Consider the following 27,191-nt stretch of genomic DNA (forward strand, 5'->3'; position numbering starts at 1 on the left):
ACTCCTCAGAACCCCCCAGCCCCTCCCCCGCCCAGGTCCGTTTCTTCTCCAAGATAGACCCTGACATAGGATTTGGCCCTCCCCACACATCCGCAGACCTATTGGGACTAGAAGGTGCGGTGTCCCAGTGAGAAGCAGAGTACACAGACCCAGGAATGTTCTGCCCTCAAGCTTATACACCTATACCCCCAGCACCGGCTCCAACACATGCTAAATATACAGTAAATATTGTGTATTTACTGAGTATCTAATAAATGTGTTGAACAATTATCCCTGACCTTAAGGTGTTTACAGGGGACAAGACGTGCACCAAATGAGAAAATGGAATGAAGTTCACTCAGGCAAATCATAGTTTAGTGCAGACAAGGGGCAGGGGAACTTTCCTCCGGTCATAAACGAGGGATATAGAAATGGAAAAGGGAGCAGACCACCTCCCTGCTCTCTCCTTGATTAATGCTGGTCAAGGTGGCTGTCACCAAGGCAGCAGCAGGACAGGTAGAGACATTTGAGGCCTCTAAATGGAGCCCTGGTGGCACAGTGGTTAAGAGCTTGGCTGCTAACCAAAAGGTTGGCAGTTCGAATCCTCCTTGGGAACCCTATGGAGTGGTTCTACTCTGTACTATAGGGTCGCTATGAGTCGGAATTGACTAGATGGCAATTTTTTTTTTTTTAAATGGCAACCTGCCACATTGGGGGCTTACACTGACTGACTTAGAGCATGAAGATCTGGTTCTACCACTTAATGCTGTGCAATCTTGGGCAAATACACCTCTCTGTGCCTGTTCCTAAAAGAAGAAAATGGGGGTTTTAATAGCCCATAGCTCATAGAGTTGATGTGAGGATTAAATATGATAAAACACTTGGCACAAAGTGAATGCTTGGTAAATGATAGCTATTTTTAACTTTCAAACACTTTACACCTCTGTGTCTTAGGCCCATCACTATTAGAGGTGTAACCACGTTGCTGAAAGGTGGATAAAGTTTCCCTTAAGATGCCCTCTCCATCTCCCTTTATTTAACTTGCGGCCTTAGGCATCTCCTATGTGGTCATCACTAAATGCCTTTGGGTGAAGGACAAAGAGTGGGCGGGTCCTAGTGTGTATGTGGGTTCTCCCTGGGCTACTAGACCCTTTCAGCGACCCTATATGAGTAAATTAGATTGGGATCCCAAACCTATTCTTGCTCTTTAACCATACTCAAAGCCCTCATCCAAATGTTGAACATAGGGCACAAAAATTCCAGTCATTCTCATGTTTTTTCTCCTTTTGCTCCCAACCCCTCCAAAAAAAAAAGTCACACTTCAAATCAGCTTTATTGTGGGGTGACAGACTTGAGGGGTCTCAAATAGAGACAGTGATGGCTTCCCCGTGCTGGAGTTTCTTTTCTGGGGGGGAGATGGGGAAAATGCAAGAGGTCATCAGCTGGAGTTGCCCTTGGGCCCCCCTTTGGCACCTACAGTGCCTGGCACACAGTAGGCGTCAGCCATTTGTAGGCAGTGACAGAAGGCATGATAGAAGCTTCCTCTGGGAACCATATATAGGAAAGAACTTCTTACATTCGTCAGCCTGCAGTTCTTGGTTCCAGTTTAGAGGACTTCTCCCATTCCCTTCTGCCCTCCTGTGGCCCCTCACCCTTATTTTTCTGGGAGAAGGGCTAGGACTGCCTCATCCCAGCACCCTAAATCCTCTTTCCAGAGCTGCGGCTTCTCCACGTGGAAGACGGTACCCATTCTTGTGAGCACACACTCATTTTGGGAGGGAAACTAAACTTATGACCTCACTTCTGGGGCTCCAGAACGTCAAAATTGTAGGGCCTTCCAGATTGCCTGTCATTTAAGGGGTACTCATTTTAAGACGTTTCCCCTCCACCCATATAACCTTCTATTTTTGGCCCTCGCCCCCGGAATTAAGGGCTTGGGGACCCCAAGCAGCTTGAGGAGATACCCGTTCCGGGGACGGAGTAAGGCAAGGAGGCGGGATCGTAGTGCTGGGGGCGGGACCGCGGGCTCTCAGAGCGACCCAATCACAGGGCCAGTCAGCCGCCGAGGGCCCACCCCCGCGCCGGGCCGCGACCCCGGATCTTCCCCGTATTATCGCAGGGCTGGGCCGAGGCCCGCGCGCGCCTGCGGAAAATCTACGACCGCGGGGGGCCGGGACTCCTCCTGCTCCTCCTCCCGCTCCTCCTCCCGATAGGCTCCGGCAGTGTGAATAGGCCCCGCCACAGGGATCGGCCAAATCAACGGACAAAGTCCTGGCTTGCAGACAAGCCCCGCCCCGTCGAGGGCCTGCTCCCGCAGACTGCGTCCGAGTGCGCGGCAGAGCCCCGCCTCCACGCGGGGGCACGCTGCCAGACGCGATCCGCGCGCAGGAGAAGGCGCCCCCTCCGCGGCCCGGCGTGGCTTTGTGACGCGCCTCCGGTGGCCACGCCCCTTCCAGGAGCGTCAGCAGATCCCAGTGGTTCCGTTGGCGGGCGATATCCCCGGGCGCTAGTCCGGCCTGGTCCCGCAGCCCTCGGGCCGCCCCCACCCCCAGCAGAAGCTGGGCTACCTCCACTGCCCCTTCTCGTGCCGCCAGGAACAGCGGCGTCTGCTCCTGCGTGGGAGGAAACAGCCAGGAGGAAGAGGTCAGGAAGGGCCGCGCTCACAGGGCCGGTCCTTCGTGACTCCACCTATTTCGCCGCCGGCCCCGCCCCTTTACGTTTTGTACGGTTCCCGCGCTTTCCACCTCCCACGCCCACTTTTTTATAGAGAACCCGCTGCCCCTGTCTAACCCTGCTGTCCTGGGCGTCTTTATCGGCTCCGGCCTGCAGAAGTGAGCGGGCGGCCCGGGCGTTGTTCACGGCGGCGGCCCAGTGCAGCGCGGTTTTTCCTGGGGGACGACGTGGGAAGTTGTTACCCCGGGGCTGGGGACCGACGCCTAGGTTCCGGTTTCCCACGGATTCTGGCCTTGGGGGTAGGGCTGCTCGGGCCAGCCGGGTCCCTCAAAGGCGGGAAGCGTTGCCCTGGCGACCGCCGACCGGCAGGAAGCGTTGCCCCTGGTGACGTCACTGGCGCGCGGGCGGGACAATGGGGCATTGTTCTGGGGTCGGTGGGACAGGGAGACCACCCCCTCCCACACTTCGGCCCTCTCCCTTCCCACAGACTCTTTCCTCATCCGAGATCCCTGTGGGCTAGAATAATATATGTGTGTGGTAATGTGGTGGTGTTGAAGATGGTGGGGGAGTGGGGGAGACCCTCGAGTTCCACATTGCCACCGCGCTGCAGACTTAGCAGGATGGGAAGGAATGCCCTAGACTCCAGTCTGTCCCTCTGCTGCTCCTTTTTTTACCTCATCTCACGTCAACTTCTCTATAGCACAGCATCATCCTCTCTAGATCCATACCCCATTTGTCTCTGGCCCCCACGTCTGCTCGGGCTGCAATCAGTTCTTCAACGAGGTCTTCCACCGCTAGCCTGGTGGCCAGCATCAGGGATGTAGTCCCGTCTTCTGTGCGTGCATCCACTGCAGTCTGTCTGCTCCGGAGCAGGAGCTGGGAGGCCAGAGAGGGCCAATGACCCCTGCAGTAGCCTGGACGGCTAGCTTAGGTCCCACACATTTTTATCCCGCTCCCAATCCATGTCCAGGAGTTCCCTGGGTGGCACATAAGGTTAAGTACTCGGCTGCTAACCTAAAGGTTGACAGTTTGAGTCCACCCAGAGGCACCTCGGAAGAAAGACCTGGCTATCTACTTCCAAAAAAAAATCAGCCATTGAAAGCCTTATGGAGCACAGTTCTACTCTGACACTCATGGGGTCGCCGTGAGTGGGAATTGGCTTGACGCAACTGGGTAATCCATATTCAGCCATCTGTCTTTGTTTTTCTCTCTCTGAGGTCCCCAAGCTCACATCAACCTCTTTGCCAAACCCTAGGGGATACCTTTTCCTAGCTTTACTTGAAATCTCTCCCCCATTCCCTTCAGGGACTCTAGTGTTTGCTGACCTGGCAGACCTCCCGAGCATCAGCAGCCACAGCAGCGTGAAGGGGGGTGCGACCTGCCCGGTCTGGTTGGTTGGGATTGGCTCCAGCTTCAAGTAGGCGACGGGCAGCGGTTGGCCGGCAGAATCGGGCAGCTAGGTGCAGGGGCGTCTCCCCAGTGCCCACGGCATGAGCCTGGGGACAGGCCCCTCCACCCAGCAGAGGTTCCCATGGCTCAGGGCCTCCCAACCATGCCCCTTGGAAGGTCTTGGACTCCACTCCCCCACAACAAACTGCTGACATCAAGGGTGTCACTCCGTCTGAGGGTGAGAAACATGGGGAATGGGGGGGCAGGTCATCAAAATTGGGAGTAAGGGAGAAAATGGAGGCTCAGAATGGGAGAATCACAGCTGGAGGCTTCAGGAAGTCCAGCTTTGGCTCTTGATTTTGTGTAGTTTTAGTAAAATGACTTCTGTTTTTCTCTGGCCTTTAGTTTTCTCATCTGTAAAAGGAGCCAGCAGGCCTTAATTCTCTAACATTTTAGGGCAGTAGTTCTCAAACTTGAGTGTGGATCAGACTCAACTGGAGGGTTTGTTAAAACAAGCTGGGCTCATCGTCTTGAATTTCTGAATCAGTACCTCTGGGATTGAGCCTGAGAATTGGCAGTTGTAACAAATTCCCAAGTGATGCTGATTCTGCTGGTCTGGGGACCACACTTTTAGAACCACAGTTCTAAGGCAATAACACTTAACATTAATTTCTCTAGTTCTGACATTAAAGGACTTTCTGATTCTAAAAAGGGTCAAAGGAGATGTTCATTTTCTTGTTTTGTGCAGGCTCACATACCAGGTCCACAAATGTCCACATCAGGGGTCTCCATCTCAGACTCCTGCGGGGGAGTCAGCATGGCTGTCTGGGGGATCTCTCCACAGTCTCCACTCAGAGTCCAGAGCTGGCACTTGGAAGGTGGGGTCATTTCTTCAGCCTTGGGAATCAGAGCAAGGATCAGTGAAGGTGGTTGATTGATCCTCCATCCTCTCCGTCACCCATTCCCGTCCCAGCGCTTTCACCTGGCCCACCTCCTCGCCCTCCTCGGAGCCTGAGCACATCACAACTCCATCCTCAGCTTCTGCCTCTGGCTTCAGAGTCCTAGAGAGATGTGGGTGAGTAGAGGTTACATGGGGTTATGACCATTAGGACCTCCAAGATTTCCAAAAGCCTTCCTCTCCACTTCCCGTCTTCAACTTTTGCAATAGCATCTCTTATCATTTCTGATAAAAAATATCTCCATAGGAAAGACTCCCCTCCCCAAGCCCCAATTCCTCCTCACTCTCACTTGAGGCCAATACTGTCCTCGCCCAGGGGGGGCCGGCGTCGGCAGGGGGCTCTCTGAGTTCGGGGCTGTTGTGTGAAACCAGGGGGCAGCCAGAGGGCCCCATGTTCTCGGCGTCGACGCCGGATGAGCTGGAGGACAAGAAGAGCCCCGAGGGCCAGGAGAAGCACCCCAGCCACAGGAGAGCACAGCACAGGCCAGGGGAGCTGGTTGGCTGGGGCCACTGGTGGGAGAGACACAGTCACAAAGAGAGGCCATTTTTCATGAGGCAGTTATTACTGTGGGACCTGTGGGCAAGTGCAGTAACCTTTCTTTGCCTTAATTTCTTCATCTGTAAAATGGGAATAATAATGGTACTGCCTCATGGGGTTCTTGGGAGGATTAAATGAGTTAATAACGTAAAAGCACTTAGAGTCAGGGACGGGACATAGTAAGCACAATATAAGTGTTGGTTGTTATTCTTTCTTGTACTATGAACTTTGATACACAGATGATTGGATACTCTGTTTAGCAGAGAAGATAAATTCGAGCCCAGGGTTTGCAGGACGGCTACAAGTGAGGTTGGGATGAGGTGCTTAGGGAAGTAAGGAGAGAGACGGCAGAGCAAATGGGCCATAGGGAGATCTAGTTAGAGAAAGAGGGATCAGTGAGGGTGAGGCCACACAAGAAACCTTAGATTTCCATTCCCTGTTGTTGGCATGAGAACTGACCTGGAAGCAAAGGGCAGGGGCAATGGCAGGGGCCACCTACCGGTGCCTGCACGAGGATGGGCAGCCAGGAGGGGTCCAGGCAGTAGGGGCTCCAGAGCCCCCACCGCAGCCATGGCGGCAAGGAAGCGGAGCAGGAGCCCAGGGTCCCAGGGACATCGGGATGCAGGGTGCTCAGGGCCACAGCGGGACAAATCCACACCCATCACCACCACGAACCTGTGGGGGAGACACCTCAGAGACCCCTGTGTTGGTCCCTAGTTTCCTCCGTCTGCCCATTAGACTAGTGTCTGGCCCTCCCCTCTGCCCAGCCTTCTTACCCAGTGCTGAGAGAATCTGTCTGCTTGCCCAGGGGAAGTGTTGGAGGGGCTACTGCCTCCTGCTGAGAGGGGTCCCGGGTTCCTCCCAGCTCCTCTTCAGCTTGGGGCCCAGGATAGGGGTATACCATGTCCATGCCATCACTGTCCTTCCTCACCCAGAGCCCCACCCTCAGGATCAGGGATAGCACCCGGGCCAGGGCAAGCAGCTGCTGGTCCAGGGCCTGGGGGTTCAGCACCACCAGCAGGGCCAGGGAGGGCCCCCACTGCGAGTCCCCAGCTTCAGGCCTGCAGTCGCCCCCGTCCCAGCCACACTCGGCAGTGTTGCAGCCTTTCTCACAGTGCCCATTGTGGAAATGATCGTGGCAGTACTGGTCATAGGCTGGGCTGTGGGGCAAGGAGGGGGCATTCAGGATTCCAAAGAAGCCTGACTCCCTCTCTGCCCAGAGAAAGTTCCTGATATCCACTGCCTCCGGAGCTCGGGGTGCAGCAGTTGGCTTAGTCAGGCCCTGCATGGCAGTGCAGACACCTCAATGTCTACTGACATGCTTGTTTCCTAAAATCATCCTTTACCCTACCTCTCATGCTCTTCTGGCTCCCTCCCACCCTACCCTCCAATGTTCCCCTGGCTCCCCGTGGGACTCTACCCTGAAGGAGGGTCCAGGCCCTTTTTCTGCAGGGGCTCTGGTTGCTAGGGGAGATATTCCATAGCAACTGGGCTTAGGAAGGGATGCTTGAGGGCTGTGTTCCCACAACTCTCAGAGAGGGACCCAGAGGCTGTGCCCTCTTTTTTGGTCCCCACATTAAATACTGACTCATCCCTACCCCACGTCCCCGGGGTTGGTCTCCAGAGCCTTCTACCCCTGATTGACAATGGTTATTAGAGTGGAAAACTCCCTGGCAGCAGGCTTTGGCCACACTACCTCAGAGGTGCCTGTGCCCTTCCTTCCGCCCCCGCTCCGGTCAGGGTTTCAGGCTCACCTGCAGGCTGGAGGGGTCTCACAGTCGTAGCCATCAAACAGACACTCTTCAGAGTCACACTGCGGGTGGCACTGCCCATCTCGGAAGAGCAGCCAGCACCGGGAGTGGGAGGGGCAGCCCTTCCAGGGGTCCGGGATTCCCAGGGAGCAGTCCCCCCCGTCCCAGTTTCCCCCTGGGCCACTGCAGCCAGCATCACAGGCTCCATCCCCACCTCTGCCCTCACACCCTTTGGCTCCTGGCCTCTGACACCGGGGCCCTGGAGAGCCAGGAGGGCAGGAGCATCGAAAGCCTGGGCCCCCCAACCCGGGTGTCTCTGAGCAGCTGCCATTGTGTAGGCATGGGGATGGGGGGCCACAGCCTTGAGGAGATGGAGGGGTCAGGCAGTCAGGACCTCCATAGCCACTGAGGCAGGCACAGCGGGGTGGGAAGCCAGGCTTAGGGGAGGGCAGACACAGGCCTCCATGGTGGCAGTGATGGAGGCCACAGAAGGGGGCTCTGTGGCTGCAGGTGGGGCCTTCAAAACCCTGCGGAGGGGAGAAATGTTGGGGAAGGACCTTTTATTAGCCCCCCACTTCTCAAGCAAACTTCTGGGTTACCTTAGATCAGAGGGGCCCTGTCTGGAAGGGGCCTCAGAGAGCATCAAGTTCATTTTACAGCTGCTGAAACCATGTCTCGTGGTAATTTCACCCAGTGACATATTACGTAGTAGTGAAAATGGGTGAACCACAGCTGTGTGCGACAATCTGGATGGGCTGTATCATCATAACGTGAGTCCTAGAGGACTGCAGAGAGCTTGAAACTGTTAATGAGGTTAAAAATGAACTACATTTTTTAGGGTATATACAGGTAGTTCCCGATTTAGGACATATTCAAGTTACTGTGTGAATTGCATTTACAACCATCTTTCTGTTTTTTCTGGTATATCTTATCGTTAGTAATATGTATTACGTACAGTGTTGCAGTGCTTAATTTGCTGATGTTACCATTGTCAGAGGTTCACTCGGAGGTGTTTATATGTAATGTTTTCAATCCCCAAAGACAAATAAAGATCAGATTTATAAAAATACTGATAATAAAAGGTAATAATAATCAAAACTAAAAAAATGAGGTATTTGACTTACATCAGAACTGATTTACGATGGAGTTGTTGGAATGGAACCCTTTCATAAATCGGGGATTACCTGTATATATATATATGCAACTATAACCCAAACTCACCCATTGCCACCAAGTCAATTCTGACTCACAATGACCCTATAGGCCAGTGTAGAACTGCCCCATATAGTTTCCAAGGCTATATAATCATTATGGAAGCAGACTGTTGCATCTTTCTCCCCTGGAGCTGCTGATGGGTTTGAATGACTGACCTTTTAGTTAGCAGGCCAGCGCTTTAATCACTGTACCACCAGGGCTCCTGTAAACATATATAAACATACAATATGTGTGTATACAGGAAGGAGCCCTAGTAGTGCAATGGTTAAGTGCTGGGCAGCTAATCAGAATGTCAGCGGTTTGAACCCACCCAGCAACTCCACAGGAGAAAGATGTGGTGATCTGCTTCTGAAAAGATTACAATCAAGAAAACCCTATAGGGCAGTCACAAGGAGTCAATATGAGTTGAAATTGCCTAGACGGCACTTAACAACAACATATTCAGGATTAAAAAAAAAAAATTCCTGAATACATACGTGCAGTTGTGGTGGTGCAGTGGTTAAGAGCTTAGGCTGCTGACCAAAAGGTCCGCAGTTTGAATCCACCAGCTACTCCTTGGAAACACTATGGGGCAGTTCTACTCTGTCTTATAGGGTTGCTATGAGTCGGAATCGACTCGTCGGCAATGGATTTTGAATACACACACATGCACACTATTTCCCTGGAGGAGGCTCACATTAAGTAGATATAAGTTATTGTTAATATTGTAATTGTTAGTTTAGATTCATGATTTTATATCATTAAAACAAAAAAGATGGCCATGCATAAACCAACGATGTCAGTGTATCATGATCCAAGGCTTAAGATTAACCCAATTCCAATCATCTGAGGTCCGTTAACTACACATAAACACACACACACATAAAACACACACATATACAAACACTGAGTTAAAAGACTTTATCCAGGGTCACTCAGCTTGAACTTGGGGAGCTCTTTGCCTTCCCTTAGGCAATGCCTGTGATTTTGGAAGATTCCATTCATGCTACTACATGATTCTGCTTTTCCCCTGACTGCTGAGAACCACTCACCATTGTCAGCTTAGGGTGGCTTTCTCCAATAATTCCCGCTCCAAAGCTCCCCTGGGCTTCCCCTAGGATTCCGGTCCATGTATTACATAAGTGTTTGGGCAACAGAGAAGGGGACTTTGTGGTCACTCACCGTGGGGCAGTGGCAAGTGAAACCTGGGGGTGGTCCTGCTGTGGCCTCACAGGACCCTCCATGGGAACAGGGCTGGCTCTGGCAGGGGTCTATCTCTACTTCACACCACTGGCCTGGCGGATGGAGAGGTGGGGGTGAGACTGGACCTTGCACACTGCTTCAGTCACTGTCTCTCCTAGCTCATTCCTGGGAGTTGGCCCAGCACTGGATGTGTAGGCAAGGGGATCCTGGCGTGGTGTCTCGGGGGCGGGGGAAGGTGGTAGGGGATTGGACAAAATTACTAGGCTTTCCTGAGGGTGGGGATTGTCTAGGTTTCCATGACCTGCTCAGCTGTGCAACAGAGATGCCTGCACACCCCTCCCCCAGCCCCAGGCCACACCTGTATGTCCAGGCAGACACTGGCAGTAGAAGGCATTGGCCAGAGGGTGGCAGGCTGCAGTGCCCCTGGGGTGGCAGGGCCGGTCCAGACACTCGTCCACGTCCCCCTCACAGCGCAAGCCCACAAAGCCAGGAGGGCAAGAGCAGTGGAAGCCTCCAGGTTTGGGGGTGCAGGTCCCATGGTTGTAACAGGGCTGGGATTGACATGCATCGGGTTCCTCTGAGCAGTTCTGTCCACTGTAGCCTGGGGCGCACTGCAGACAAAGAGGGCCAGGTAGGGATCCATTGGATGAGCACGACCCAACGCTTTAGGGGCCCCAGCTCAGTACAGTCTGCCCAGCTCCCCACCTTCCAGTACAGCTCACCATCCATCAGGACCATGTGTAGCTTAATCCATTCTCAACTTCTTGTCATACACAATTGTTCAATAACATACAACATAACACCTCCCCAGTCCCAAACAATCTTTGCAATACATTACCACTAAAGATAGCTCTGTTTTGGCAAAACCACCCTCTTCGCCCACACACCCACAAAGCTGTTTTAGGCTTTATTAATTCGTAAGAATTAATTGAATGCCTAGTATGTGCCAAGCACTGTTTTGGACACTAGGAATGCATGGAAAATTAGAATTTATTCCTGCGTTCATTAAGCTCTCAGTCAACCAGAGGAGAGAGACAGCTAACATTTGTTGCATGATTTATATGCATAATCCCATATAACTCTCCTAGACAACTTTTTATGTGGATTATCTCATTTGACTCTCACTTTACAGATTAGGAAACTGAAGCACCAAAAGATTAAATGACCTGCACAAATCCCACAGCTAGTAGGTGGGAGAGCTGAGATTCAGTGCAGAGCTGTGACCCCCATAGGGCTTCCAAGGCTGTAATCTTTATGGAAGCAGACTGTCACATCTTTTCCTGTGGAGCGACTGGTGGGTGAAACTGCCAACCTTAGTGCTTAACCACTGCGCCACCAGGGCTCCTACGCAACTCCATAACTGATGCTCTTAACCATTTTCTGGTTGCTTTATACCATGCTGCTAGTGAGATAAGGGTCATTGAAGAACTCTGTACCACGTGCCGAGTTTTTGCCAGAAGAAGGAGCGCACCCAAGAACAGGAGAACCAGAAAGGACTTCAGAAAGACAGGACACTGGGTTACATGGGAGAAAAGGGAATTCACAAGGGTATCTGAGGAATTGCCACAGAGCTGGGAGAAACTGGAGAGGGTGGTGTCTTGGAAACCTTTGGAAGAGGGAGTTTCGTGAAAGTGGGTTAGCAGGTGTATGGGGTTCGTTACTGATCACTACTTCTGCGTGTTTTTGAAAATGTTCAAAACAAAAAGTTAAAAAGTAATACTAAAAACTTAAAGTTAGGGACCTGCATCATGCCTTCCATCCAAAGCCATGATTCAGATCACAGTAAGCAGGGTGTCTAGACCTGGGTCCCAGTACTGCCTCTCCTGGCTCAGTGGCTTGGGGCACCAAGGAGAAGTCCTGACCCAGCCTGGAGAGAAATTAGGACATCCTCCTGAGGAACGTGCCTCCTGGGTTGGGTCTTAGAAGGTACATAGCATCATCCAGTGGAAGAGGAGTGGGGAAGGGCATTCCAGGCAGAGGCAACAGCAGGGGTAGAGGCTGAGAAGCAGGAACCAGTATGGGGTGTGTAGGGAAGTTGGGTGTTGCCAGGTGGTGCAAACGGTTTGCACTCACCTACTAATCTGAAGGGTCATTGATTTGAACCCATCCAGTGACACTGTGGAAGGAAGGCCTGGTGATCTGTTTCCGTAAAGATTACAGCCAAGAAAAACCTATGGAGCTGTTTTCCTTTGAAAACATGGGTTCACTATGAATCAGAATGAGTTTTCTTGGCTTAAAACAAGTCTCAAGCAAGAAAGAGCTGGAGGCAAACTCTAGGTAGGGACATGTAGCTTAACCAGGGGCTTAAGTCTGTCCCCTGAGCTTTGTATTCTCTTTGATGTTCTCTCACTGTGATTCCCATCAACCGTTCCCTAACTACCATAGTCTCTTTCCTGAGCTATTCTCATATCAAACCTTGTTTGAGTAAAGGGGCTATTCTTCCACAAGAGGGTTGGTGTGACACCAGAATAGGCTTGGTTTGCTTTTGGAACAGAGTAGGAGGATGAGGATGGGGAGGGGTGAGCCTGAGAGGCAGACAGGGCTGGGTCATGCAGGGCCTTGGCCTTTATTCTGGACGAGGAGGGCAGTCACTGAAGGGTTTAAGCAGGGGAGTGACAGGTTGGTGTAATATTTTCAATAGAGCACCCTGATAGCCAAAGAAGGACTGACTCTACAGGAGCACAAGTGTGGAGTCAGGGGTGATAGTTCGGAGGCTGCTGTAGGTGTTTAGGTGGAATGCAGTGAAGGCCTGAACTATGGTAGTAGGATGAAGGGTGAAGGGGAAGGGGCAAATTTGAGAAATATTTAGGTGAAGTGGCATGACTTGGTGGTTGGTTGGTTGTGTGGGGTAAAGGCAAATGAGGAGAAATGGACACCTGGGGATCCCCCATGACTACTGTCTCCCACCTCCAGCCCACCCTTGTGTCCTTGCTCCCCTCTAGACCCTCTCACCTGGCAGAGATACCCGTTGGGCTGGGCCACGCAGGTGGCCCCGTGCTGGCAGGGCCTGGACTCACATGGGCTCACCCTGTCCTGGCATAAGCTGCCTTGGAATCCAGGGGGACAGTGGCAGAAATAGGAGGGGCCGCTATCGATGCAGAGGCCTCCATTGTGGCACAGGGAGGAGACATCTGTGCCTGGGGAGAGAGATAGACAGGAATAGATGAAGCTAAGTGCTGTAGAATGGTGCTTAGGGGCACCAAACACTAAGCAGAGGCCTTTACCTTGGGGGCCACTAATATTCCTGAGGTTGGTGGAGTCTACTCTGAGCCTGAGGAGTTGGTTAACTCCTGACACTGAAGAGGTTAAAGCTTCAAATTCTTCCTCTGGCTTTTTTAGCAAGAATGTTGACCTCTTAGGCTATCAGAGTGTTATAAATGACTGTTTTCTTGGCTTAAAGCAAGTCTCAAGCAAGAAAGAACTGGAGGGAAACTCTAGGTAGGAACATGTGGCTTATCTAGTGGCTTAAGTCTGTCCCCTGAGTTCTGTACCCTCTTTGATGTTCTCTTGCGGTGATTCCCATCAGCCATCCCCTAACTCCACCACGATCTCTTTCCTGAGCTCTTCTCGTATCAAACCTTGTTTGAGCAAGGGGCTATTCTTCCACAAGAAGATTGGTGTGACACCAAAATGAATGGGGTGAGGTGGAATGCACTGAGTGTAGTTGGGTTAAATGTGGTCCACTCTGATAACAATAATAATGACAGAGTTGAGTTGCTCCCCATTGAGTTATATCCCTGGTGGTTGTGTTAAACTGGAGTCTTGATGACGTGGCTGGTTGGTGGTGTTGGAGTTGCATAGAATTTGGTGACAGGAGTTGAGTTTTGTTAGTCTGAGCTGGGTGTTGAGCTGTAGAATCAATAACAATGGGTGGTCTGTGTTGAGTCTCAGTTGTTTTGGCTAAAGGTTGAGTGTGGATGCCTTTAGGGATGGTGTAGAGAAAGAAGCCTTTTCTATCTGTTCCTCATCCTGTCCTTGGGTTGGTACCTTGGCTCAGAGCGGCCCTCTGGCAGGAGGATAGTTGAAGGTCACAGAGAGGCCCAGTCCATCCTTGGAGGCACAGGCACTGGAAGGCGGGTCCAGTCTGGAGGCAGCGGGCGTTGTGTGGACAGGGCTTCTGGGCACATAAGTCCACCAGGGCCTAACAGTGGGAGCGTGAGAAAGGACACAGCATCCGGTTCCCAGGCCCAGAGATGGTCCTCTGCTAAACTCCAGCTCCTCAAAATTCCTTCCCTCTAAAACTATCTTCTGAGTGGTCTGAGACTAGGTGACCCTTCTTGGTTTCCTTTAATACCCACATTCTAGAACAGCCCCTGGGTTCAGAAATCCCTTCAGTCCTTCCTTTTTCTCTCAATATAAATCTCAAGCTAGATCCCAACTCCTAGACTTCCATATCTCCCTTCATGTGCATACTTCTTCCCAGCTGTTACCCTTTCCACTAGAGCTTTCCAGTTACCTTGGCACACCTGGCTCAATCAGTGCCCCTTACCTGGCAGCTATCTCCTGTGTAGCCAGCGGGACAGAGGCAGCGGGGACCCTGAGGGCCATCTTGGCAGGTTGCCCTGTTCCTACAGGGGCTGGATAAGACAGAGACAGGGTACGGTAGGAGGAAGGTCTGGGAAACAAGGGGGAGCGAATGTGTGATGTGGTGGGGTGGCAACTACAGGGAAGATGGGAAACCAGGAGGGGACATCAAGTGAAAGCTTCAGGGATGTGGGATGGGAGACTGCCTAGAGCCGAAGCAGATGGAGAGGAAGGGTGGGGCAGTGGACGGTCTCCCTCCCTTCCACCAGGGGTCTCACCTGTCTGTACAGCTGGGGCGTATCCTTTCTTCACACCGTGGGCCCTGGAAGCCCATGGCGCAGAGGCAGGAGGCAGTGCCAGGCCTGTTCACACAGGTACCTCCATTGAGGCACGGGGCTGGAAAGAGGAGGCTGTGAGGGGTTGGGTTCCTTACCTGTAGCCTGGCCTGTGACCTCAGTCACACTCCACACCGGGCATACACTCCCCCACCCCCGGCACATTAGAACAACAGTTCACTGCCATCCAGTTAATTTTAACATGCCACAAGTCCACCCTGGGCAGCACCTCCATCCCCCTGTGGCCTAACCCCGGGACATGGTGGGCACTCACCAGAGGCACAGTGGTCAGTGTTGGTCTGGCAGCGGAGCCCCGTGTGGCTTGGTGGGCAGGTGCAGGAGTAGCCCCCAGGGCTGGGATTGCAGGAGCCACCATTGAGACAGGGTCCTGAGTGACATGCTGTTACCTCCTCACTGCAGGTGGGCCCTGAGGGAGACCGGTGGGGCCTGAGACAGGGGAGCTTCCTTGTTTCCTCCCCCTTTACCCACCTCCTCTTTCCTTTCCCCCACTTCCTTGTCTCCATTCCCGTTGTTCTCCCCTATCCAACCTCTTTTCTTCCTTCCCACCTCCCGCACATCACCTGTGTTCCCTTGCAGCCCATGCCCAGTTCTCCTTTGTGGTGACTGAGATCTGGAGCCCTTGGACACATGTGTCCACTGGCCTTGACATTGACTTAGGGAGTGACCAGCCCAGGGTGTATATGGTTTAGAGAGGGCCTTACCTGTGTAGCCTCCAGGGCAGGTGCAGTTGTAGCCAGAGGGCTGGGGGGAACAGGTCCCCCCATGGGCGCAGGGCATGGAGATGCAGCCCCCCAGCTCTGCCTCACACTCTGGCCCTGTCCAGCCCATGTCACACACACATAAGGACCTAGTCATAAAGAGAAAGGGAGGGTTTTTCTCTCCTCTTAGTGATCCTCTTCCCTCTCCATTGGCCAGACCTCATTGACCTCTTTTTTTTTGATTCTGAGATTCTGGTCTCTTTCTTTAGTGACTTTGTTCTCAGCATCGTCCCTCCTCTCATACTCTCCAGCTGTATATATATATCTCCTCTGTGTTATTTGTTTCTTTAAAATGAAAGTTCCATGAGAGAAGGCATTTTGTATCTTTATTCTCTACTGTTCCCCTAATGCCTGGAACAGCACCCACACATAGTAGATGCTCAAAAAGAATTTTGTCTAATGAATGATGGGTTGGCCCTGGGACTTAATACTCTTCTTTCTGCTCAGACCCCCAAGTCCTCTGTTTTTCCCATGATTTATGAGTTCTCCCTTCTTTGGAGAACATTCATCAGTGGAGCCCTGTTCATCATTGATCATTTCCCACAGACCCATCCCTCACTGGCTGTCCTCTCCTGTCCAAGGTGAGGAGGACTGAGAGGAGGGGACAGATGAGGAGGGCCTGGAAGATGTTACCTCTGGCAGTGCCCATGGTGGCAAGTGCAGTTGTCCTCAGTGGGGGCACAGCCAGGACTTCCATCGGGGCAGAGGCAGTGAGCTTTGTCCTCCTGATCCTGGCATTCTTGCTTGTGCTGGCACAGGTTGGGGGCACATAGAGGGGCCTCACAAAACTGGCCTGGGTGAAGAGCGATGGATCAGAGAAAACAGAGTCCTTCCATGTCCTTGATAGGGCCAAAAGCCACTTCTGTGCATGACTTGCTCACTTCCCCATGGACCTGTCCCTCCATGGCTCCCTGTTGCTTTCAGGAGACTGTCTGAACTCACCAGCGAGACCCTCAGGGTCCTGCATGGCATGACCTTCCTACAATTGCTGCATTTCCCATCTTTGCTCTGGGTCACTCACAGTTCCTTGAATGGGGTGTGCTTTTCTTCCCTTTTCATGTGCAATTATCTCCAGCTAGAACATTGTCTTATATTCTGTCTCAACAAACTCCTGCTCATCCTTCAAGATTCAGCTAGGCCATCACCTCTCCCAAGAAGCCTTCCCATCTTTAGTCTGGGTTGATTGGCCTTTTGCGCTCCCATAGGATCCTATGCATTCCTCTCTCAGAGTACCTCTCTGGGCTCTAGTTATTGGTTTACTTGTTGGTGTCTCCCCACTAGACCCAGAGCCACTTGAGGATAGCAAGTCTTTTACTCAAATTTGCGTCTGTAACACAGTATAGTGTCTGACATAGCAAACCTGTTGCCATTGAGTTTATTCCGTTTGACATGTTGTCGTTAGGTACTGTCCAATCAATTCCGACTTATAGGAACCCTATAGGACAGAGTAGAATTGCCACAAAGGGTTTCCTAGGCTACGATGTTTACGAGAGCAGATCGTCAGGTCTTTTCTCCCACAGAGCCACTGGTGGGTTTGAACTGCTGACCTTCTGGTTAGCAGCTGAATGCTTTACGTCGCACCACCAGGGCTCCTTCTGTCTAATATAAACCAAAAAGCCAAACCCATTGTTACTAACTTGATTCTGACTTATAGTGACCCAGTAGGACAGAGTAGAACTGCCCAATAGGGTTTCCAAAGAATGGCTGGTGGATTCGAACTGTTGACCTTATGGTTAGGAGCCGTGCTCTTAACCACTGTGCCACCAGGACTCCAAAACGGAAGCATCCCTGGAGGTGATGGGGATGGAACTTGTGACCCCGTATACGCAACATATGCACTCTACCACTGAGCTACACCCCCAGGTGTCTGACATAGTAGGTACTTAATAAATGCTTGCTAAGTAAACAAATGAATGGCTTCCATTTGAACCCCACCTTCTGCTCCTGAGCCCCAATCATACCATTCATGTTGGACCCTATGTGAGTCCTGCGGTAACATCTGCCCTCGTACCCATGGTTGTACACGTTTCACACTGAATTTCTCTAAGGGGTACTATTCTCATTTCAGTTTCACAGCCCAACCCTCAAACATCCACCAGTGACTCCCTCTCCCGCCCCAAGTGGACTCAGGCATCCTGCCGGTCATTTCCAGCGCTTCCCCTGCTTACCTGTGAGGCCAGAGGGGCAGAGGCAAGAGAAGGCTCCCGGGAGATCAAGGCAGCTGGCGCCAGTAGGGCATGGGCCACTCAGACACTCATCCACCTCTGTCTCACAGCGGGGGCCTTCAAAGCCTATGGCACAACAGGAGGCTCAGGGACCTGCACAGACATCTGCTCCCTTCCCCCACGTCCCCCTCCAGTGTCTGAGCCCCAATTTACCTGGGAGACACTTGCAACGGAAGGCTCCAGGCTGGTCCTGGCACTGTCCACCATTGGCGCAGGGAGAGCTTCCACACTCATCGATGTCTTCCTCACATCGCGTGCCAGTGAATCCTGGCGGGGCAGGGAGTAGGTGGCGGAAGAAGGCAGAAGTCATTCAGGGAGATGGAGCAAAGCCCTGCCTCTTGCCAGGAAAAGTGAACCTAGAGGGCTTCCAGAGAAGACTCCTGGGCAGGTTCGGGCGTGGGTGATGGGAAAGTGATGCAGAAAAAGTGAAGCTTGGCCACCTGCTAACTGTGGCTTTGGGCAATTTACTCAACCTCTCTTGAACTGAGTTTCCTCCTCTGTAAAAGGGGAATAATAATAGCACCTACCTCATGGTACAATTGAAAGGATTAAATGAGAAAACTCCTGGGAAGTACATAGCCAACTGCCTAGCCTGGAGTAAATAATAAATGTCAGTTGTTATCCTAGCAGGAAACAGGGCTGTTTGGTGGTGCTGGAGGAGAAAGACCTGGGGCAGCTTCCCTGTATCCCAGGCAAGCAGTGCGAAGACCAGCCTGGAACTCCCCACATGCAGGAAAGGTACATAGAGGACTCTGAGGAGAACTGGAAAGGAGGGATATTTGGGTGACCTGGCAGGAACAGAGATGAGGTGGGTGAGTAAGCAAGCGAAGATTTGGGGGATGTAATAGAGGAGAGTTTGGGGAGCAAAGAAGGGGCTGGTGAAATGGGGGAACTCTTTGGCCAGGCTAAAGAGAGATTCAGGAGGCCTTGGGTGAGAACAATGTAGAGCAAAATTCAAATTCGTAAGAAAGGCCAGACCTACTGGACCAATAGAGACTAAGATACCCTTTGAACTTGGCACTGAAGCTACTCTTGGAGGTCACCTTTCAGCCAAATAACAGATTGGCTTATAAAACAAACTATCACCTGTGGGTAATGTGCTCCCTTAAACTATCAACTATATATGAGGCCAAATGGTCGACATTTACCCAAAAGCAAAGATGAGAAGGCAAGGAGGGAAAGGGAAGGTAGATCAACGGAAACAACAAACGGAGTGGAAATAATGAGAATGCTGACACGTTGAGAAAATTGTAACCAATGTCATGGAAAAATTTGTGTAAAAATTAAAGGGGAACCAAATTTGCTGTGTAAACTTTCGACTAAAACACAATAAAATGTTAAAAAAAAAAAAAAGCCTTTGTGTGATTGTTGGCCTGAAGTCTGGCAGTTCAGAGGCCTGGGGGCTGAGGGGGCTAGAATGGAATTGCACCCACCAGGCTGGCAGACACACAGGAAGCCGTTGCGCAGGTCATGGCAGTCAGCATGGTTCAGGCAAGGAGCCGAGGCACACTCATCCGTCTCCACCTCACAGAGCTGCCCTTCCAAGCCTGAGGACATGGGGGTGTGTGGGGGCATGGGAGTGTGCAGGGGATGAGGCTTGGCCAGGCCATCCCTGCCTTGGCTGACCTCTTCTGCCCCGGAGACCCAGGTTCTAGAGCCAGCCCTGCCCTGCCCCCATTGGGCAGCCACTCCTTGGGTGCTGTTGGCCTGTGGATAGGAAGAGTTGATCCCCGAAACCCTTTTCCTCTGAGGTCTGTGCTTCTGCCTCCCTCAGGTGTGCAAAGTCAGGGAGCAGGACACCTGCTTGGGGGCTGTGGGAGGCCTGCGAGCAGTGCCTTTGGGGGCCATCATGCATGTATGACCGTAGGGCCCACCCAGGTGGCTGATCAGCCTACAGATCCTTACATGAGACCAGTGGGTAGTAACTTGGAGGGTGATTCATTCCTCTTGTTCTACCTAGGCAGGCCTCTGTGCCAGGGAGACCAGCAATCCCCAAAAGGGGGATTTGAAGGGCTTTTGGGAAGCTGTGTCACTCCCATATTTGTCCCCTTGGTTTGGGCTGGTCCTGGTCTCCACTGCCTTACCCTAACAGGTTGGATCAGCCTCTGAGCCTTGGTTGCCTCCCTCTTCTCACCAGGGGAGCCTGCCTCTGAAGCTCCTTGCTATCCATGACCTTGTCCTGTGGATGACTGAGCAATTTTCTCTGATTACTTGTGTATGATCTGAACCACCTATCCTTGGCTGCTACTCAGCTTAGAAAGGTGGATTTATGTAGTGATTAAAACTACTGAATTCTGGCCCTGCCACTTACTAGCTGGGTGACCCTGAACAAGTGACTCAGCCTTTCTGTGCCTTAGTTTCCTCATTTATAAAATGGGCCTAGTACCAATGCTGACCTAATAGGGTTATTGTAAAGATTGTTGTTGAGTCAATTCTGACTCATTGTGACCCAATGTGACAGAGTAGAACTCTCTGTTTTTCTTGGCTGCAATCTTTAGAGAAGCAGATTGCCAGGTCTTTCTCCCACGGAGTCACTGGGTGGGTCCAAAGCGCTGACCTTCTGGTTAGCAGCTGAGCGCCACCAGGGCTCCTTATTGTAAAGATTAGATGAGATAATGCATGTAAGATGCTCAGACAGTACCTGGCCCAAGGTAAGCTATTATTTTGCTGATTTCATCCACCTCCCTGACATTGGGTCTGTCTCTCTCTCCCTTGGGAGGCTTCTTCCCCTCAAAACTAGCTTGGAGTTGAGTGCAGCCTCACAGCTCTCCTTTCCTGTTGCACTAAATTCAAACCTACAGGCCTTTTGGGGGTTTTAAGGGTCTGCGGTTCTGTGATGGGGTGTGGTCTGGGTTGGCACAAGCGGAGGCTACAGCATGGAAAGTTTATGAACTGCTGTTCTGCCTTCTCTCCGTGGGCCTCGGTATACTCTGGACCAGGTCATGAAGTGAACGGCATCCCCTAGAGTAGAGTGGTGCACAACCCCACTACCATGTGTGGCAGCCCTTCTCCTAGGGGTCATGGTGTCCCAGAGTTTTCATCTGGGGGGTGAAAGGAGGAGAAGCAGCCTTTGATAACTGACCCCAGCTGGCCTGAGGTTATCTTTGCCCTGGAGGGGGAATGCCCAGTGGGGTCAGGATCAGTTCCCTGTCCCTCCCACTCAAGGCTCCATCCAGCTGATACCTGGTGGGCAGAGGCAGTGGAAGGTGGCAAGCAGGTCCAGGCAGGTGCTGCCTGGGTGGCAGGGTTGGGACAGACACTCGTTGTGATCAGCTTCACAGCGGGAACCCGTGTAACCAGGGGTACAGACGCAGTCGAAAGAGCCAGGGGTGTTGTGGCAGGAGCCGCCATGTTCACAGGGACTGGGGCCTTGCTGGGCTAGGAGGAAAGAGCAGGGAGTCAGGAAAGGCATGGACACTTATTTGTAGTAGATGAGCCAAGTTGGGGCTGATGTCTTTAAGTTGGAGGAAGATGAAGGGGGCAAATCCATGGGTCTGGAGGGCTGAGCATTGGCAAAGAGTGCCGCATCTGGAAAAATTCAGGAAAAAGAGATGCTCGTTGGCTCATTTCTGTCTTGAGTGCAGAGGCCTGTCTGGAGCTTCAGAGCAGATCTGCTGTGGGGTGCCTCACCCATTTCACACTCATCCAGGTCCTGGTGGCAGGTGGGCCCAGAGTAGCCTGGCTGACACAGGCAGAGGGTGGAGCCCTTCAGGGGGTTGGTGCTGCACTGGGCTTCTCTGTGGCACGGCTGACTCAGACACATGTCCTCCAGGTGGCACAGGAGGCCTGGGGTGGAAGGGAGTGGGGAGAAGGGGGTGAGGTTCTCAGAGGCCACGGGAAGGCCACGGGGTGCTTTTCTCACCCTCCATCTCCATCTCCCACCTCCCCGGTACCCTCTGCTGCCCCCACACCTGTGCGGCCAGGTGGGCAGAGGCAGGAGAAGGAGCCCACACGGTCAATGCAGGTAGATCCTGGGGCACAGGTGGCAGTGACACAGTCGTCCAGGTTTTCCTCGCAGCCTGTGCCTCCCCAGCCACTCACACACACGCAGTGGAAGCTACCAGGTGAGTTCTGGCAGGTGCCCCCATTTTTGCAGTGAGGGGGACCCTGGGCCTCACATTCGTCCACGTCCTCAGAGCAATCCCAGCCTGCAGAGGGGTGGGGGAAGGACAAGGACTGGGGCTTCAAGCTGGTGAAGGGGGGAGGCCAGGCACCAGCCTTCTGGGCCACAGATGCATGGACTTGGCTTAAACCACTCACCTGTCCAGGTCTCTGGGCAGAGGCAGGTGTAGTTACTTAACCCATCCTGGCAAGTACCCCCATTCTGACACTCGTGCCCAATACAGTCATCTGGATTCACCTCACACTCTGGGCCTGTGAAACCTGACAGAGGCCTGGGATTAGCTAGGGGCAGGGGTGCCAAGGGAGATGACCCTTCCTGCCCAGAGAGAGGGACTGCAGGCAGGCCCCTGTGAGGACGCACCTGGGGGACAGAGGCAGAGGTGGAAGGTGGAGTCTCCCCCTGGGACCAGCTGACAGGTTCCCCCATTGAGACAGCCGCTGGGGGGACAAGGTCCTGCTTGGAGCCCACAGGGTGGACCCTCATGCGCAGCGGAGCAGAGACACTGGAAGGAGCCCAGGGTGTTATGGCACGAGGTGCCCTTGGGGCAAGGTCCGGCGTCCAGGAAGCACTCGTTGATATCGTGTTCACAGGCATAGCCCGTGAAGCCAGGAGGGCAGTCACACTGGATCTGGGGGTGAGTGGCCAGACACACCCCTCTATTGGCACAGGGTTTGGCTGAACAGAAGTCCCGCAGCTGGCACCACTCGCCTGCAGCAGAAGGCAGAGGGAGGTGTTTCTGACACTGCACACATTCCAGCCAATCTGAGAAAACTCATCCCTCACTCCTGATTTATCTTCTTACCTTTACCCCCATACCCTCTCTGCCCTGTTCCATTTCCTCTTGCCTCCATTTTGCCGTGCCTTGGGAGGGTTATTGCTGGAGTGACCATATTTTTCAAGCTGAAAATAGGACATGTGTCTGATGGTATGAGTATTCTAAGTTGGTCCTGCCTGGGAAAATCTGGGTTGTGGGGTCCCTGCAGTGGTGACTTTTGAGGGGGAGGTGAAAAACAGCTGGCATCTGTAGGCAGGAGACGTAGCTTGGGATCCTTGCTGTGCGCTCTTGGGCAAGTCACTTTGCCTCTCTGATTTCCTAATCTTTATCAGTTGCTAGAGCCGATTCCAACTCATGGTGAGCCCATGTGTGTCAGAGCAGAGCTGTGCTCCATAACGTTTTCAATGGCTGTTTTTTGGAAGATGATTGCTGAGCCTTTCTTCTGAGGTGCCTCTGGGTGGACTTGAACTTCCAACCTTTCAGTTAGCATCAGAGTGTATAAACTCTTTGCATCACTCAGGGACTCTACCTAATCTTTAAAAAAATCTTTAGGTGGGTTTAATGACACAGGCAATGATAACAATACTAACTTCACAGATCATGTCTACTAGTGGTGACTCCACTCCATGTATTGCACACCTACAATTGCCGGCTACTGAGCTAAGTGAGCCCTTTATGAACATCATCCCCTCTCATCCTCTCAACAACAACTTTGTGAAGTGTGAACATCAATATCCCAGCTTGCCAGCTGACAACTGAGGACCCAGAGAACTTAAATATCTTGTGCAAGGGTCACATAGCTAGTCAGTGGCAGAGCTGGCATTTGGCCCCAAGGGCCGCCCAGGGCTCCTCTCTGAAGCACTGAACTTGACAAGTTGTGCCATGATTATTCATGTTGTTATCACACATGCTGTCAATTCCTGGTTGCTCCCACCAAGTCTCAGCTCTGGTTTCCTTGCTTGATCTTTTAGCTCAGAATCACCTGCACAGCTTTGAAAATCTCTATGCCCTAGGCCCTCCCCAGACTGCTGAAATCTGACTTTCTGGGTTGGCCACGTTAGTATTTTTAAAGCTGCCCAGGTGATTGCCATACCCAGCCACGTTCCAGAAGCCTTGCCTCTAATCCACCCTCACGGAAGCACTCTTGTTTGGGGGCTGCTTCAGTTTACCAGTACTTTCTCACCCATGTGGCCTTTGCTTCCTGGCCTAACCCCTTCCATCCTGGCTGGATCCCATGGGTCCTTCCTCTCCAGGGCCTTGTAGCTTTGTCCCTACATCCCTGACCACTTCCTCAGGGCTGCCCGTCATGCCCATCCCATGCCCAGCTCCCTTGCTCTAGGATTACACCCCTCCTCCTGGAATGGGCCCACATTCCTCTCTCTGGGTCAGGTTCACCCCACCTCCACTATGCCTTCCACCCGTGGCAGGCTTTTCAGGTGATATTGTGGACAACACCATTAAGAATCGGGGCCATTCAGATGCTCAGAATGCAGGGTCCTGGAGATCCCTTGATGGATCAGGCATTAAACCTTCAGCTACTGGATCGAGGGAAGGCTGAGGGGGCCAGAAGAGGGATTAGCATCTTTCACTGAGGGACTCATGGCAGTAGCTGCTTACCAATGGATTTGGAAATGTTTCAACATTTTAACAACCAGTACATCCATACTGGAGCCCTGGTGGCACAGTGGTTAAGAGCTCAGCTGCTAACCGAAAGGTTGGCAGTTTTGAATCCGCCAGCCACTCCTTGGAAACCCTATGGGGCAGTTCTACTCTGCCTTATAGGGTCTCTCTGAGTCAGAATTGACTCGACAGTAACTGGTTTGGACATCCATACTGGAGAATGTCACTTTTGGGTAAGTGGGTCACCAAGAGCTGGCATGTTGATTCTCATGGCCTCTGTCCTCAAAGGGCTCAGAGTCCCCCAGGCTCCAGTTCCATCTTTCCCATCGCACATCCTGCCCCTTCTCACTACCTCCATCAGCACTCACCTGTCCATCCAGACATGCAGTGGCACCTTGGGTGGCCTGAGGCCTGAATGTGGCAGCGGCCCCTTTTTTGACAGAAGGAGGGAAAACAGGGGTCCCCAAGTCGGGCCTGGCACCTCTCGCCAGTGAAGCCAGGAGGGCAGGTGCAGAAGAAGCTGGGGGCCAAGGGAGAGGGCAGGCTAGGGGAGGCTGGGGTGGCAGGGAGCTGGACTTGGCAGCTGCCCCCATTCTGGCATAGCTGGGTATCCTGGCAGGGGTCAGGGAACTGGCACATCTCGCCAAGGAAGCCAGGAGGGCAGGTGCAGAAGAAGCTGGGGGCCAAGGGAGAGGGTGGGCTAGGGGAGACTGGAGGGGCAGGGAGCTGGACTTGGCAGCTGCCCCCATTCTGGCATAGCTGGGCATCCTGGCAGGGGTCAGGGAACTGGCACGTCTCACCAAAGAAGCCAGGGGCACACCTGGGCAAGGAGGAGAGGAAGACTCACATCACTGGCCCCCTTCTCTGGCTCTCCCACCTCCCTCCTTTTACCTTCATTTTTTTCCCTTCCTCTCCTTCACCTCCTCCCTTTCCCCTTTCTTCCCCTTCCTTGCCTCTTCCTCCCCTGCTCTTCCTTCCTCTCTTCCTCCAGTGCCCTACTCTCCCAAGGCACACTCACTGGCAGGCCTCTTGCCCCGGAGACAGGGTCAGGCAAGTGCCTCCATTTGCACAGGCTTCTAGGAAACTCTCGCACAGCAGCCCTAGGGATGGAGAGGGAGAGTGAGCTGGAAGGGAGAGTTCTGCGTTGCCTTCTTTTCTGTTCCAGGGACCTGTCACAGCAGCCCTGACCACCCATGTGCTCTCTAAACCATTGTCTCCTCTCACACCCTGCTCCCAGTCCCTGCATGGTCCCCATGCCCCAGCCCCCTAGGTCCCAGGCCTCTCAGTTTCTACTCTCCACTCCCCCCCTTCCTGTTTATTCTCTAGCTTCCAATTCTAGCCTTAGACTCCATCCCTCGGAAACAAGACAACACGGATCAGGAGAGGGGGGGCCAAGGGTGCTCCTGGGAGGTGAATGGCTGAGACATGGAAGGGATTTCCTCCAGGAAGGGCCCAGATTGAGCCATTGGGGGGTGGGGATAGCTGGACCAGGAAAGGCAGTTGGAGGGCCCTTGACCTTCCCCAGTCTCCATCTCCTGTCTCCACTCATTTCTTTCCCTAGCAGGTGGTGAGTCTGTTCCCTCTTCCACTCCTAGCATGGTTGCAAGAGCCCTCTGCCTCTCAGCTCCAGGGCAGACTGGATTTCCTCTGGGGGTGGACACCCTCTCACCCATCCCCCTGGCGGTCACCACCCCTGGCATTGGGCCCAAAGCCTTGGTGTGTGTGGCTCCAGCGGCGGCGTTGTCTGTCCCACAGGCTGTCCACGTTGGGGGGCGAGAACCTTCTCCGTCTAGTATTCCCTCAGAGCCTGGGGTTCAATCCTCTCCCCTGGCATCACCAGACATCCTCCTAAGAGAGATGGGTCCCCACCTGTCCCACCCACATGCCTCACCTCTGGTCTTGTTAATTGAGAAGCACGGTGGCAACAGCAGCAGCAGCAGCAGCAGTGAAGGGGGCTGCATTCCAGGGCTCCTGCTCCAAGCTCCGTCCCCTTCCTCTTCAGACAGGGACCCTCAGAGCCTCCCTGAGGCAGGAGCCACCTCCCCTGCTCCCACTGCCCCTTCTGCCTCCTCCCCGGCCTGCTGCAAGCCTCACGTCTGAGCTGTTTCCTGAGTCACACAATGTCCTGGACACCCTAGTGATGTGGAGGGGGGTGTGTGGAGGAACAGGGGGGATGAGGGAGGGGCCTCCCTGACAGCCCCTGGGGAGGTGGGGGAAGTAGGACAGTGTGGCTGGAGCACAGGTGCTAAGAGGGGAGGACCGACGTGTCTCTATTTCCGATGTGGCCTCTGCTTTCTAGAGATGGGATTGCAAGGTGGCTGCCCCATGCCCCGAAGGGACTGGGCCTGGAAACAGAGGTGTAAGGGGTGAGGCCTCCCTATTCCTCTTCCCAAGAGAGGGCGCTTGTTTTGTGAGGTCAGAACAAATGCTTCTTAGAGAACCCGTAACTTTCCATAATTTGAAACCACTGAGCCTTGGCAGAGAGAACTCAGGGGACTTCTGGGCCTCACCTCAGCCCTCACCAGGGGCTTGGTTTTTTCCCGTTGGGGACTGGGCAGGGCGGTGCACTCATTTTGGGGAAAACCTTAGTCTTCCTTGGGAGGAGGACGTGTAAGACTGTCATTATCCATGATAAATGAACAGCCTACTCTTAATTTTGCAGTCTGGATTCTCTGTAGAAAATGCTTAATTTTGGGTGTGTTCCCTTCTCCCGAAGTCCCTGGGTGGTGCGAACATGCTTAACTGTTAATTGAGTCTACCCACAGGTGCCCTGCAAGAAAGGCCTGGTGACTTCTAGGAAAAAAAAATCAGCCATTGAAACCCTATGGAACACAGTGCTACTCTGGCACACAGGGGCTTGCCATAAGTCTGAGTAGACTCGAGGGCAGCTGTTTTTTTCCTTTCCCCCATCTCTCCCTCCCTCCATTGCAGAGTTCCCCGGGATCCAGGGAATGCCAGTCTGTTGGCATACAAAACTGGAATAAATAAAATCACAAAAGGGAATTTGTTGCCCTGAAAGAAACTCATCCTACCTTCTCGAGTCAGGCCAGGAAAGCTTTGAGGTCAGCGACACACATAGTTCCTCCAGTAGCATGGAGAAGCGAGAGCCCCAGGTGTCATCAGCA

At 52.9% G+C, this 27,191-nt stretch overlaps 1 protein-coding gene across 1 annotated transcript; it reads right to left on the minus strand.

The window, feature by feature from the left end:
- Nucleotides 1-9: 9 nt before the first annotated feature.
- Nucleotides 10-26,126, minus strand: NOTCH4 (notch receptor 4). Its single transcript, XM_064284124.1, has 30 exons — nucleotides 25,958-26,126; nucleotides 25,085-25,166; nucleotides 24,435-24,886; nucleotides 22,032-22,379; nucleotides 21,809-21,931; nucleotides 21,460-21,696; nucleotides 21,179-21,334; nucleotides 20,732-20,926; nucleotides 18,982-19,095; nucleotides 17,702-17,815; nucleotides 17,492-17,614; nucleotides 15,957-16,116; nucleotides 15,267-15,412; nucleotides 14,819-14,971; nucleotides 14,488-14,605; nucleotides 14,175-14,262; nucleotides 13,673-13,826; nucleotides 12,638-12,822; nucleotides 10,044-10,296; nucleotides 9,665-9,777; nucleotides 7,292-7,815; nucleotides 6,314-6,697; nucleotides 6,037-6,212; nucleotides 5,290-5,509; nucleotides 5,024-5,102; nucleotides 4,800-4,938; nucleotides 3,978-4,273; nucleotides 3,381-3,528; nucleotides 2,770-2,867; nucleotides 10-2,591 (listed from the first exon to the last, which is right to left on the minus strand). The coding sequence occupies exons 1-30, from the start codon at nucleotides 26,025-26,027 to the stop codon at nucleotides 1,881-1,883; spliced, it is 6,159 nt and encodes a 2,052-aa protein (XP_064140194.1). The 5' UTR covers nucleotides 26,028-26,126; the 3' UTR covers nucleotides 10-1,880.
- Nucleotides 26,127-27,191: the final 1,065 nt, after the last annotated feature.

This window comes from Loxodonta africana, chromosome 1 (genome assembly GCF_030014295.1).
Source record: "Loxodonta africana isolate mLoxAfr1 chromosome 1, mLoxAfr1.hap2, whole genome shotgun sequence".
NCBI lineage: Eukaryota > Metazoa > Chordata > Mammalia > Proboscidea > Elephantidae > Loxodonta > Loxodonta africana.